This window comes from Salmo salar, chromosome 02, assembly GCF_965601325.2.
Source record: "Salmo salar chromosome 02, fSalSal1, whole genome shotgun sequence".
NCBI classification, from domain to species: domain Eukaryota; kingdom Metazoa; phylum Chordata; class Actinopteri; order Salmoniformes; family Salmonidae; genus Salmo; species Salmo salar.
Genome location: NC_138292.1, coordinates 94,726,012 through 94,741,289, shown reverse-complemented (window position 1 = coordinate 94,741,289; position 15,278 = coordinate 94,726,012). Strand labels below are relative to the sequence as shown.

Sequence of the window (15,278 nt, the reverse complement as noted above, 5' to 3'; positions counted from 1 at the left end):
TCCTGTGTGAATTTAAGTATGCTCTCTCTAATTCTCTCTTTCTTTCTCTCTCTCGGAGGACCTGAGCCCTAGGACCATGCCTCAGGACTACCTGACATGATGACTCCTTGCTGTCCCCAGTCCACCTGGCCGTGCAGCTGCTCCAGTTTCAACTGTTCTGCCTGCGGCTATGGAACCCTGACCTGTTCACCGAACGTGCTTGTTGCACCCTCGACAACTACTATGATTATTATTATTTGACCATGCTGGTCATTTATGAACATTTTAACATTTTAACATCTTGACCATGTTCTGTTATAATATCCACCCTGCACAGCCAGAAGAGGACTGGCAACCCCTCATAGCCTGGTTCCTCTCTAGGTTTCTTCCTAGGTTTTTGGCCTTTCTAGGGAGTTTTTCCTAGGGAGTTTTTCCTAGCCACCGTGCTTCTTTCACATGCTTTGCTTGCTGTTTGGGGTTTTAGGCTGGGTTTCTGTACAGCACTTTGAGATATCAGCTGATGTACGAAGGGCTATATAAAAATAAATTTGATTTGATTAATTTTTTACATTTTAGTCATTTAGCAGACGCTCTTATCCAGAGCAACTTACAGTAGTGAATGCATACATTTCATATATTTCGTTTTCATTTCGTGCATTTTTTTTTAGTACCAGCCCCCCGTGGGAATCGAACCCACAACCCTGGTGTTGCACACACCATGCTGGCGCTGCAAACACCGTGCTCTACCAACTGAGCCACAGGGAAGGCTGGTAGAGCATGGTGTTTGGTTTACATGTGTAGTAGAGGGATAATTCCAGTACAGTACATGTGTAAAGGGTGTTGAGGGATAATTCCAGTGCAGTACATATGTAAATGGTGTAGAGGGATAATTCCAGTACAGTACATGTGTAGAGGGATAATTCCAGTGTAGTACATGTGTAAAGGGCGTTGAGGGATAATTCCAGTGCAGTACATGTGTAAAAGGATAATTCCAGTGCAGTACATGTGTAAAAGGATAATTCCAGTGCAGTACATGTGTAAAGGGTGTTGAGGGATAATTCCAGTGCACCGGTTATTGACTGGAGACTTAAAATGCTGAAAACAGGTCCCTAGTGGAATGACAACAACATGGCTGCTTGTTAAAGAAGAGATAGAGAGAGAGACAGAGAGAGATAACCATATACATTGCACATGGACCGTAAGAAATCCTGAATGTATTGAAATGCCTGGGCTAGCAGGGGATGTGTTAATTCATAACCCATCATTTATACCTGTTAATTCATAACCCATCATTTATACCTGTTAATTCATAACCCATCATTTATACCTGTTAATTCATAACCCATCATTTATACCTGTTAGTTCATAACCCATCATTTATACCTGTTAATTCATAACCCATCATTTATACCTGTTAATTCATAACCCATCATTTATACCTGTTAATTCATTACCCATCATTTATACCTGTTAGTTCATAACCCATCATTTATACCTTTTGCTTGAAAAGGGTGGTTCAGGCAGGCTGGCACGGTCCCTGAACTTACTTCTTACTTGACAGGAACTAATGAGGATCCATAATAAACCCTAGGAAGAGTAGCTGCTGCCTTGACAGGAACTAATGGGGACCCATAATAAACCCCAGGAAGAGTATCTGCTGCCTTGGCAGGAACTAATGGGGATCCATAATAAACCCCAGGAAGAGTAGCTGCTGCCTTGGCAGGAACTAATGGGGATCCATAATAAACCCCAGGAAGAGTAGCTGCTGCCTTGGCAGGAACTAATGGGGATCCATAATAAATACAAATACTTGTATCAATATTTTTGTCTCTCTTTACGCTCGGATTCGAAAATGCTAATTGATATCAAAGTAGACGACATGCAAGACTACAAATCCCTGCAACCTCCTGCATGTCATCTCTAGCCAACACCTTTCACAGAACAGTTCACTGAATTGTCCACTGAAATACATTTTGACACTTTAATCATTGCTACATTAAGACAACAAATATATCCTATGTTTTTGATGGACAAGTTTGCTCACCACCAACAGAAAAAAACTTCCATTTCACATTATGATCATCTACAATGATTCACCTTCACCAATATAAACATGGTGTCTACTGGATGTCAACAATTAAAAACAAGAAAAACACGTATTTCTAAATAATAATATTCAATAGTTTTATTTTCTCTCCTTTTTCTTTCTATAGAATCCTAAAACCCACTAGCTTCTAGAACTCTCGTCTTCCTAAAACTCACTAGCTTCTAGAACTCTAGTCCCTTTGGAACGAGCCCAAACAAAACTCATCTCCTATACGGAAAAACATGCAGTCAAAATAAATTGTGATCCATGGCAACGCACTGGCTAAACGCAAAACACAAATCTTTTTGACTGCCCACCCTTGAGACAATCAGCAACCAAGTTGTCCTTACCACTGACATGTCTGATTTCAAGAGGAAACTCCTGCAATATCCGTAGTAACTTTCCACCTCACTGCAGAGCTTCTCTCTCTTTTCAGGGTTCACTAGATAGGCATGTTGTTGGATCGGGGCCCAGTCCCCAATGTCATGCTCTAGTACATTTGGTTTGGCACATCTGAGAATGAACCCTGATATTCTAAAAGCAGGATAACAATGTCAATATTATTGTACCAAAAAAATCAGTCAGTTGGTTGCATAAATAATTATCATTACTAAATGTTACATGATTTGTAAATATGAAATATTTGATTGCATAGTCTTATTTTCGATGTCTTTTCAATGACATTTTGCTAGGTGGGATATCCCCAATGTCAAAACAAAGTTTTAACTTGTCCAAATCAATAACCAATATGCAGAAACAGTTTGTGATAAATTGAAAACCTAAACATAACATGTGTTATGTACACAAACATCTTCCACAATAATCATATTACTTGTATTTTTTAAAACAAGCTCCTTATAAACTGCACAAGCAGCAATAAATCACTGATATCGAGTAGGGGGGAAATTAGGTTGTACGTGATGTTGTAAATTAACAAATAAACAAAAACACATGGAAATGGGAGAAATATTTTACCTCACTGGTTAGAGGACAACCTGCAGAAGACAGTCAGCTACATTTTGGAGTGATGCATTTAAATGTAGGGGTCGCTAAACAAAGGAACACAACACTTATTCATCGATATCATGATAAAATCATTTGTGTGACAGGAGGGAGATGAAGTTGCACATCCTGTTAAAACGAACAGCTCAAAAACCACATGGAATCTGGGAATAATGTGTACATCACTGGTTAGAGGACAATTTGTAGAAAGCAGCTAGCTACATTTTGAAGTGTTGCATTTGGATTCAAGTGCGTCACCAACGTGGTAAGTGTAACACAGCTCTTTTTTTGTTAATCACTTTTTGTTAAATCTCATAAATAGTACTCTTTCATTTCAGAGCCTGGATTTTCCCCCTGAGGCTAATATCCATATCATGTTGAAATCAATAGAACAGGGGACAAACGTTTAGGGTTCTACATTGTGACATCATTAAAATACTCCTTCTACAAGGTTAAAACATTCTACATTGTGACATTATTTCATCGATATCATGAAACAACTCCTTCATGTATTTTCTGATGTTTAATCAGACAATCTCTTCCCACATTGATATCAGCTATGATATTATCTCGTGTGTGTTCTCTGATGTGATAGCCAAGCAAATCTTGTCCCACATTGAATACAGCTATATTACAGCTATACTACAGCTATACAGCTATATTGTTTCTCTCCTGTGTGTGTTCTCTGGTGTATAGTGAGATAGCTAGACGTAGAAAAACTCTTCCCACATTGAGCACAGCTATATGGTTTCTCTCCTGTATGAGTTCTCTGGTGTTTAGTGAGATAGCTAGATGTAGAAAAACTATTCCCACATTGGTTACAGCTATAAGGTTTCTCTCCTGTGTGAGTTCTCTGGTGTATAGTGAGATAGCTAGATGTAGAAAAACTATTCCCACATTGGTTACAGCTATAAGGTTTCTCTCCTGTGTGTGTTCTCTGGTGTAATTTTAGGCTGTCTGGCCGAGTAAAACTCTTCCCACATTGATTACAGCTATAAGGTTTCTCTCCTGTGTGTGTTTTCTGGTGCTTCTTCATATTCTGTGAAGATGAGAATCTTTTTCCACAATCTGAACAGTGGAATGGTTTCTCTCCTGTGTGTACTCGCTTGTGTCTAGTCAGATGGCAAGATGAAATATAAGTCTTCCCACATTGATCACAGCAATAAGGTTTCTCTCCTGTGTGTGTTCTCTGGTGTACAGTCAGTTCACTAGATGTAATAAAACGTTTCACACATTGATTACAACTAAAAGATTTCTCCCCTGTGTGTGTCCTCTGGTGTGATAACAGGTTGCTTGACTGAGTAAAACTCTTCCCACATTGAATACAGCTGTACGGTTTCTCTCCTGTATGTGTTCTCTGGTGTATAATCAGATAGCTAGATGTAGTAAAACTCTTCCCACATTGATCACAGCTGTAAGGTTTCTCTCCAGTGTGTGTTCTCTGGTGTACTTTTAGTGATTTTAATCTTAAGTAACTCTTCCCACAATCAAAACAGTGGTGAGATTTCTCTCCTGTGTGTGTTCGCTGGTGTATTTTAAGTTCTGATGAAGATTTGCAATGTTTTCCACAGTCAGAGCAGCAGATAGATTTCTTCCCTGTGGGTCTCTGCTGGTGTTTCTTGAGGTGATAGAATCTGGACAGACTCTTCTCTGACTCGTTAGCATCATGATGTTGAGGCTCCCCAGAGGATCCATGATAGTCACGTCTCTCTCCTGTGTGAACAAGTCAGACAGATAGTTAAAGGCTCACAACAGCAGAAATCCACTGAAAAAGGTGATGCAAACAGCGTAGCCATGATACTGTACAACAATTGACGTCTGTAATGAATGTTAAAATTACTTGACAATTGTCTTAAGACAGTCAAGTGAGCAACAATAGTCATATTTAGTCTTGTTTTCACATTAGTAGTAACTAGAAATAAGTAAAAGGTGTTGAACTCCTAAGCAGTGTGCTAGGCGACTTTTGTTCTCAAATATAGGCAACTTTCTGTGTTTGCTAAAATTGCGACAAGGGCGATGAACACACAATTTGATTGCAGAAACACCTCCCTGCTAATGCAGAAACCGCTAGTTATGGATGTAGTATATCTGCCTGGAGCAAAAATGGTGAGCAAGTGGCCTAAGCTGTGCCATTAGAGATTCTGGGTTCGAGTCCAAGCTCTGTTGCAGCCGGCCGCTACCGGGGGGCCCATGGGGCGACGCACAATTGGCCCACCGTCGTCCGGGTTAGGGGAGGGTTTGGCCGGCAGGGATATCCTTGTCTCATCGCGCACTAGCGACTCCTGTGGCGGGCCGGACGCAGTGCACGCTGACCAGGTCGCCAGGTGTACAGTGTTTCCCCCAACACATTGGTGCTGCTGGCTTCCGGGTTGGATGGGCATTGTGTCAAGAAGCATCGCGGCTAGGTTGGGTTGTGTTTCGGAGGACGCATAGCTCTCGACCTTCGCCTCTCCAGATTCCGTATGGGAGTTGCAGCGATGAGACAAGACTGTAAGTACCAATTGGGGAGAAAAAAGGGGTGAAAAAAATATATATATTTAAAAAATGGTGAGCAAAGATTAGTTTTCACAATGTATTCTGAATATTACAGCACTAGATCAGGAGTGCTACTCAAGGACTTCAACCAGTAAAATGCTCATTGGCTAGTTTTCCATCAGCCTGACAATGAGGTTTTGTCCACTAAGTGTATGCCAAAATGGTCTATAATCTCACCTAACAATAACATAGGTGACTTTATGGGTCCTACAGTAGGTCTAACAACAACATAGACCTAGGACTATAAATCATTTAATATTTCAGGTGAAACAAGGAGACTAAAATGTCTTTGTCATGACAATTCATAACCTGATCACCAGATCATTTTGTGAATAATCCCACTAGGCTACTCTGTAATGTGTTGTCATTCTAAATGTCCTGAATAAAGGAAAATAGCTGTGTGTTGTACAATAGCCTATCCATCAAGGAACAGTTCTCTACACATTATGAGCTAAGTATCTCCGTTTCCAAACGGACTAACGAGACCCTACTGTAAATCAAGAAGACAACAACACATTATAAATATCGATTTGTTTGGGATGTTGGATCCAACGTGGAGCACGGCATAACTGTCTTTACCGGTGTACTGAATGAAGAACTACATTTGACTGGCACTCAGAAAATGATTTCCTGGATCAGCTGATGATAGTTGAACATCTGACTGTAACTAAACAGCTACAGTATTAAGAATTATGTGTAATTATTGAAGAACCGCATTAATGACAGTATCCATTTGGGAGTTGTCAATAAAGTTAAGGTGACTCTCGGTTAGAACCATTGGATTTAGTAAACTGAAATGATTTAGGATTACTGTGCCCATGAAAACTGTTTTCCCAGCGTAACATAAGGAGACAATAAATGTTACGTAGTTAGAGAGCATTTCAGAGAACTGAATACAAAAACTGTCCGACAGCAAGATCCAGTATTTAAGTTAACCTGTTAGGGCTAGGGGGCAGTATTGACACGGCTGGATAAAAAACCGTACCCGATTTAATCTGGTTACTACTCCTGCCCAGTAACTAGAATATGCATATAATTATTGGCTTTGGATAGAAAATACCCTAAAGTTTCTAAAACTGTTTGAATGGTGTCTGAGTATAACAGAACTCAAATGGCAGGTCAAAACCTGAGAAGATTCCATGCAGGAAGTGGCCTGTCTGACAATTTATTTCCCTTCTTGATTATCTCTATCCATTACAGAGGATCTCTGCTGTTACGTGACACTTCCTACGGCTCCCATGGGCTCTCAGAAGGCGGCAAAAAGCTGAATCGTGGCTTTGCAGGCTCTGGTTGAAAAAAAGTAGCGCGTTTGGGTAGTGGCTGGTTACAGTACTGTGAGACTCAGGCGCGTGCCCGCGTCGACCCCATGCTATGTTTTCTTTTGTCTGTTTACCTAAACGCAGATTCCCGGTCGGAATATTATCGCTTTTTTACGAGAAAAATGGCATAAAAATTGATTTTAAACAGCGGTTGACATGCTTCGAAGTACGGTAATGGAATATTTAGAAAAAAAATTGTCATGAATTGCGCCATGCTCGTGACCCTTATTTACACTTCGGATAGTGTCTTGAACGCACAAACAAAAACGCCGCTATTTGGATGTAACGATGGATTATTTTGGACCAAACCAACATTTGTTATTGAAGTAGCAGTCCTGGGAGTGCATTCTGACGAAGAACATCAAAGGTAATCAAACTTTTGTAATAGTAAATCGGAGTTTGGTCAGGGCTAAACTTGGTGGGTGTCTAAATAGCTAGCCGTGACGGCTGGGCTATGTACTCAGAATATTGCAAAATGTGCTTTCACCGAAAAGCTATTTTAAAATCGGACACCTCGCTTGCACAAAGGAGTTCTGTATCTATAATTCTTAAAATAATTGTTATGTTTTTTGTGAACGTTTATCGTGAGTAATTTAGTAAATTCACCGGAGGTTTGCGGGGTATGCTAGTTCTGAACGTCACATGCTAATGTAAAAAGCTGGTTTTTGATATAAATATGAACTTGATTGAACAAAACATGCATGTATTGTATAACATAATGTCCTAGGTGTGTCATCTGATGAAGATCATCAAAGGTTAGTGCTGCATTTAGCTGTCTTCTGGGTTTTTGTGACATTATATGCTAGCTTGAAAAATGGGTGTCTGATTATTTCTGGCTTGGTACTCTGCTGACATAATCTAATGTTTTGCTTTTGTTGTAAAGCCTTTTTGAAATCGGACAGTGTGGTTAGATTAACGAGAGTCTTGTCTTTAAAATGGTGTAAAATAGTCATATGTTTGAGAAATTGAAGTAATAGCATTTCTAAGGTATTTGAAAATCGCGCCACGGGATTACACTGGCTGTTGCGTAGGTGGGACGATTTCGTCCCGCCTAGCCCAGAGAGGTTAAAGTTCATCATATGACAAGCTTAACGTTATGACTATAACTACTGTTCCCTGAAGGAGGGAAACGAGGTACAACATACTATTAAATCCACTGGCTTACTGGTGTTCTTCCATGCCGTCCCTGGGAGGGGTGCGTCACTTGAGTGGGTTGAGTCACTGACGTGGTCTTCCTGTCTGGGTTGGCGCCCCCCCTTGGGCTGTGCCGTGGCGGAGATCTTTGTGGGCTATACTCGGCCTTGTCCCGGGATGGTAGGTTGGTGGTTGGAGATATCCCTCCAGTGGTGTGGAGGCTGTGCTTTGGCAAAGTGGGTGGGGTTATATCCTACCTGTTTGGCCCTGTCCGGGGGTTTCATCGGATGGGGCCACAGTGTCTCCTGACCCCTCCTGTCTCAGCCTCCAGTATTTATGCTGCAGTAGTTTATGTGTCTGGGGGCTAGGGTCAGTCTGTCACATCTGGAGTATTTCTCTTGTCTTTTCCGGTGTCCTGTGTGAATTTAAATATGCTCTCTCTAATTCTCTCTTCTCTTTCTCTCTCTCGGAGGACCTGAGCCCTAGGACCATGCCTCAGGACTACCTGGCTTGATGACTCCTTGCTGTCCCCAGTTCACCTGGCCGTGCTGCTGCTCCAGTTCCAACTATTCTGCCTGCAGCTATGGAAACCTGACCTGTTCACCGGACGTGCTACCTGTCCCAGACCTGTTGTCCCAGACCTGCTGGAACCCTGACCTATTCACCGGACGTGCTACCTGTCCCAGATCTGCTGTTTTCAACTCTCTAGAGACAGCAGGAACGGTAGAGATACTCTCAAAGATCAGCTATGAAAAAGCCAACTGACACTTACTCTTGTGTTACTGACTTGTTGCACCCTCGACAACAACTATGATTATTATTATTTGACAATGCTGGTCATTTATGAACATTTGAACATCAAGGCCATGTGCTGTTAAAATCTCCACCCAGCACAGCCAGAAGAGGATTGGCCACCCCTCATAGCCAGGTTCCTCTCTAGGTTTCTTCCTATTTTGGCCTTTCTAGGGAGTTTTTCCTAGCCACCGTGCTTCTACACCTGCATTGCTTGCTGTTTGGGGTTTTAGGCTGGGTTTCTGTACAGCACTTTGTGATATCAGCTGATGTAAGAAGGGCTATTGAAATACATTTGATTTGATTTATGACTATAATTACTGTTCCCTGAAGGAGGGAAACTAGGTACAACATACTATTAAATCCACACCTCGCTGGAAGCATTCCACAGGTGATGAGCGTGAGACTCGGATATATTCCTTAAATGATTTAATCCTTAAATTTAATACCTCACTTCACCGACCCAGGAAGTGGCGGAGCCAAACAGGTGTTGTAACTCGTTCATAACTGGCACGCAGATCGGTAGAAATGGTAAGATAAATTGGCACTTCAAACGGAAATGGAAAAAGTTTGCCTATTTTACCGGAAACTTCAGGAGCATAATGTCAGAATTAACAAAGGCCAGCAGCAGGTGGGGAATTGGTTATTTTCTTCTGGTTATATTGATCTCTGGCTTCCTCAAGTCATTTGTGTGTGTTAATTATTTAATCAAATGCTTGAAGCATCAGTTCAGTTCAAGTTCTGCACATACAGTTGATTTTATTAAACACATGGGGTGTGTCTATATGAACAAATACACGTCATACAATTTCAACCAATCAATTGGTAGAAAGAAAATACTATTTTTTTTAATCTGCCCTAGAACATACAACATACATGCATTCAGACCCCTTCCTTTTTACACATTTGGTTATTATAAAATGTATATATTTTTTTCAATTATCAATTTTCAGACAATACCTCATAAAGACATCACAATACCCCATAAAAGTGAGAGAAAAAAAGTTTAGAAATGCTTGTGTATATATATATATATATATATATATAGGTCATGCCAGTAGGTTACAGTAGGTTGTATCTCTCTAGGTCATGCCAGTAGGCTACAGTAGGTTCTGTCTCTCTAGGTCATGCCAGTAGGTTACAGTAGGTTGTATCTCTCTAGGTCATGCGAGTAGGCTACAGTAGGTTCTGTCTCTCTAGGTCATGCCAGTAGGCTACAGTAGGTTGTATCTCTCTAGGTCATGCCAGTAGGTTACAGTAGGTTGTAACTCTCTAGGTCATGCCAGTAGGTTACAGTAGGTTGTAACTCTCTAGGTCATGCCAGTAGGTTACAGTAGGTTGTAACTCCCTAGGTCATGCCAGTAGGTTACAGTTGGTTGTATCCAAGTGGAAACAATTATCAACCCAATGTGGAAAGTGTTGAATTTGGTCAACAACAAAATGAATGGCTTATTTGCTACGTGAGGTTTACTTGATCTAACAGAAGTTTCGTAATGATTAAGTTGTTATGTGGACACGTGACATACCGACAACTTTGATATAAACACTATAGGAGTTGTCTCCAGATCGCTATGCATATTCATGCTAGTAGCTTAGCATCTCTCTCCATTGAATACAGGCAGTTGACGACAACAACTCTCATAGAATATAAACAATAGATTACAATAATAAGATGTATCCACCAATCCAAAGACAGGATAGGTGGGAGCGAGACAACCCACAGTGCAGCTTTGTGGACAACGACTTCCCTTGTTAGGGCGGAGAGACATCTTGTCAGTATATCCATAATCTTTGGTGTAGCCAACCCAACTCTCACATGGCTCTATTGTGGGGAACGGTGTGTAGTAAAACATCACTACATTAAACTCATTACATGCCGTGGCCCCCAGTCTGCGGTCAGCAGATAGACCCTCCTCAAATATATATGTTAAGTCACTTTTTGGAAACGGAACGGAGAAAACAAGGGGTAGCTTGTCTCTACGTCCTGATTCTAGACATATCAGTCATCATCCCAGGGCCCTCCGTTGAAGAGGTATTGACGAGCCAACTCCGAATATCCAAAGTTAAAAACTTATTGAAGGTGGTACTTACTGGTGTTACTCAGATCTCCTATCTCCTCCTCTTCATCTTTCAATGTGACAGTAATCTCCCCATCCTCCTCTTTCACTCTGAACACGTCTTCCTCTTCCGCTGTAACAGCCTCGCCCTCTACTTCTTGTTTTACTATAACATCCTCCTCTTCCTTCTCCTCTTTCACGACAATGTTCAGCCCCAGAGCTTCTTTCTCCGTCCAGCAGACCTCCTCTTCTTTAACAGGAGGGGAGTAGTTTAGGGAGCTCATGTTCGGGGATGTTAGCTAGCTAGCTATCATTAGCGACTAGGCTAATGCTAACTTAACCAGCCAGCTACTATAGCTGACTAATACAAAATAACGTAATATTAAATTAAATAGGTTAACAAGTAGATACGACAGAAGTGTGTCTACAACACAGTAGCTAATATAGACCGAAAGCGTATAAATAGCTTGAATCTTTCGGCTATGTTGGCTAGCAAGCTACCGAGGTGGTTGACGAGCTGTTTATGAAGAACCGTCCACTAGATTATACGTCACGCTGCAGCATCGGCTGAAAGACGCACATCGCCGTCTGCTGACTGGAGGGAAACGCTGTTGAGGAGCAGATTTTATTTTCAGATAAAGATTATTTTAAATGGATTTAATTAAATAATACTGTTATATTGAGACATACAAAGACCTGAATGTGTTGGTTGATTAGTGCGAATTTGTTTTTTTATTTTTTACTAAGGACATTTAAGGCAGTTTCATTCAGTCAAACTAAATCTAAATAAGTAGCCAGCTGCTGTAGGTCAATACTGCTCCTACATGGTGTAACAATACATCATGTAGATGTATATAATGAACAGACTAGGTCTTTACTGCTCCTACATGGTGTAACAATACATCACGTAGATGTATACCACCGTTAAAAAGTTTGGGGTCACTTAGAAATGTCCTTGTTTTTGAAAGAAAAGCACATTTTTGTAGACAGTGTGCTGGCTTTCTTGTTCTTTAACAAAGCTTTTGTAAACAGTGTTTTTGCAATGCAGCAATTCAACCATGAAGGCCTGATTCATGAAGTCTCTGATCAGTTGATGTTGAGATGTGTCTGTTACTTGAACTCTGTGAAGCATTTATTTGGACTGCAATCTGAGGTGCAGTTAACTCTAATGAACGTATCTTCTGCAGCAGAGGTAACTCTGGGTCTTCCTTTCCGGTGGCAATCCTCATGAGAGCAACCCATACCTTGTCACAACACAACTGATTGGCTCAAATGCATTAAGATGGAAAGAAATTCCACAAATTAACATTTAACACCTGTTAATTGAAATGAATTCCAGGTGACCACCTCATGAAGCTGGTTGAGATAATGCCAAGAGTGTGCAAAGCTGTCATCAAGGCAAAGGGTGACTGCTTTGAAGAATCTCAAATATAAAATATATTTTGATTTGATTAACCCTTTTTTGGTTACTACATGATTCCATATGTGTTACTTCATAGTTTTGATGTCTTCACTAATACTCTACAATGTACAGAATAGTAAAAATAAAGGAAAAACCCTTGAATGAGTAGGTGTGTCCAAACTTTTGACTGGTACTGTATGTAAATGTGATATTTCAGTTGTTGTTTTTGTTACATTTGAAACATTTATAAAAAACTGTTTTTGCTTTGTCATTATGGGGTATTGCTTTGTCACTATGGGGTATTGTGTGTAGATTGAAGGGAAAATATTGATTTAATCTATTTTAGAATAACGTAACAAAATGTGTAAAAAGTGAAGGGTTCTGAATACTTTCTGAATGCACTGTATATATTGGGGCAGTACTTTGTGACATCACTTCCTGAAACAGGAGGTACAAATATATAACATAGTTTCACAATATCAACATTCAATGTATCAAAATATATGACCAAGCTGGAAGTGTAAACGCCAGCCCAGCCACAATCCTAGAGGTTCACTGATGATCAACCTCCTCCTTCACATCTGACTCCTGATGCTCAACCTCCTCCTTCACATCTGACTCCTGATGATCAACCTCCTCCTTCACATCTGACTCCTGATGATCAACCTCCTCCTTCACATCTGACTCCTGATGTTCAACCTCCTCCTTCACATCTGACTCCTGATGATCAACCTCCTCCTTCACATCTGATTCCTGATGATCAACCTCCTCCTTCACATCAGACTCCTGATGATCAACCTCCTCCTTCACATCTGATTCCTGATGATCAACCTCCTCCTTCACATCTGACCAGCTATCTATTTATCACTGTAAAAAACAAACTCCAAATGTAGAACAGCCATGGAGGAGGGTGAAAGGATAGCAGCCCCAACTGTCAGTGAGAGAGGAGGCTATTCTGGATAGGGCAGGTACTTTTGTGTAGTTCCTGTCCCTAGAAGTGAGGACGGAGATAATAGTAACATAATATTCAGTGTGGTGTAATTTGACTATAATGAAGTCTGTTTCTTGTGAGGTTTTCTGTCCTCAGATAAAGAGCACTATGAAAGCCAGTCTACATATGAAGAGGTCCCAATGAAGAGCAGTGGTTCTCAGTCCTGGGGACTCAGAGGGGCACATTTTTGTTTTTGCCTTCACACTGCACAGCTGATTCAAATGATCAACTCATTATCAAGCTTCAAGTGGTATTTATGTATTCATTTGTGATGCCATCCTTGATATGATCCTGTTATTGTCACATGCTACACATGTACATATGTGTGCCCATGCATCTATCAATCCAATGTTATCATGATTTGTTATCAGGGATATTATACTTTAGTAATCCACAATGACCTGGTGATGTAACAGTCTAATAATTACATTGTCTTCCATATTCCTACAGATACCTTGTAACTGGAGATTCCGTCATAACGGTTGCCTACTGTTACCGTGTAGGACACTGCGAGGTTGGGTGACCAGGGTCATCTGGGACTGCCTCCTGGAGGAATTCAGGTGTGTGAAGGCACGAGGACCAGGGGGGGATCTGCAGCTCGTCGCCGTGTGCCAGAGGAGGAGTCTGCTGCTCTGCAGGATGTTTCAAGGATGGGGTCCAACAACGCAGCAAGAGAGGCAATCCGTGTGCAGGAGATCTTCACCTCCTACTTCTTCAAAGAGGGTGCTGTTCCCTGACAACACCATAGACTACACTATGCACAACCAAATGCTCTTTTAAGAGACATTCACATTGCAATAAGAGTATTCTTCCATTTACTGAGCTATGTCAACTGCAGTTATTCAATTCATAGTTTCTCTCCCTTTGATTTCTACTTCTCAGGTGAGGGTGCTGTTTAGGTAAGGGTGTGATGTCTGTGCAAAAACAAAACAGGCTATTTTAAATCACCCATATTGAAAAAATGTAGAACAATTAGACACCCTATAACCCACACCTACACACTCATGTATCAATCTGATTGATGGACTGTGTTGTGCAGTAAACAGGCTCAGGTGTATAACTGTGGCTCCTTCCACCTTCAAAGAATAGGCAAGAGGTCAACCATGGAGAATAGTAAGACACTTCATTATTTCTATAACTACGCTATATTGTTTATCCTTGTGGGTCCGTTCATGTTTTTCAACATAAAGTACTCTGCAGCCACTTAGTGTGGTGTGGACACCAGGTGAGGCCACACAGAGATTCCTGTTGAACACTGTCTCTTTAACTACCTTATTTTCTCAATAACGGTCTCTCCTTCACTTCATCCCTCTCTCCCCTTCTCCCTAAATCCTCTAGGTTATATCAGCTGTGTCGGTGAACCCCTCCTGCATCTGAACTGGCTACATAGAGGGCACAGCATGATCAGAGGTGAGAGGTCACTTGGTCAGGTCAACAGGAAGTATTATTAAAGAGATGCTTTACATTGAAATACAGATAGAGATGCAGTAGTCCCAGAGTTAATGATCCCAGGTCAGTTTATATTATACAGGAAGTATTTTTAAAGAGATGCTTTACATTGAAATACAGACAGAGATGCAGTCGTCCCAGAGTTAATGATCCAAGGTCAGTTTTTTATTTCACCTCCTGATTGATGACTAACAATGTTAGAATAAAAAATAAAAACACAAGGTTTAAACATGCTCTCTCTCTCCATCTGTCTCTCGTCTGCAGATATGTTTTGATGTGAGAGGAGGCCAACCCCCAGTCCCATCATCACCACCTCACCTGCTTTTAAGAACCTTTGGGCCGACGAGAGATACTATTATGTAATTGTGATGAACTGAGAGAATATTTATGTAGCACTGTGATTCATTAATCATGTGCTGCCTTCCCTGCTCCTATGTGCTTACCTCTTTCCCTTTCTGTCTTTTACACCTCTCTCACCACCTCCTCTTTCTTCCTCTGTTTTTATAATGCACAACAGATGTGCATTGAAGTA

The 15,278-nt window shown here is 41.0% G+C and overlaps 1 protein-coding gene across 1 annotated transcript; it reads right to left on the bottom strand.

The window, feature by feature from the left end:
* Positions 1 to 1,825: 1,825 nt before the first annotated feature.
* Positions 1,826 to 11,425, bottom strand: LOC145863417 (uncharacterized). The gene is made up of 2 exons (XM_082968334.1): positions 10,939 to 11,425; positions 1,826 to 4,780 (listed from the first exon to the last, which is right to left on the bottom strand). The coding sequence occupies exons 1-2, from the start codon at positions 11,186 to 11,188 to the stop codon at positions 3,705 to 3,707; spliced, it is 1,326 nt and encodes a 441-aa protein (XP_082824460.1). The 5' UTR covers positions 11,189 to 11,425; the 3' UTR covers positions 1,826 to 3,704.
* Between the last annotated feature and the right edge of the window lie 3,853 nt (positions 11,426 to 15,278).

Excerpts from the sequence above, each read along its gene's own strand:
- LOC145863417 (XM_082968334.1), bottom strand. The coding sequence starts at position 11,188 with ATGAGCTCCCTAAACTACTCCCCTCCTGTTAAAGAAGAGGAGGTCTGC. Across the intron at positions 4,781-10,938 it reads AGGAGATCTGAGTAACACCA|GAGAGAGACGTGACTATCAT; the intron begins GTAAGTACCACC and ends TTGTTCACACAG.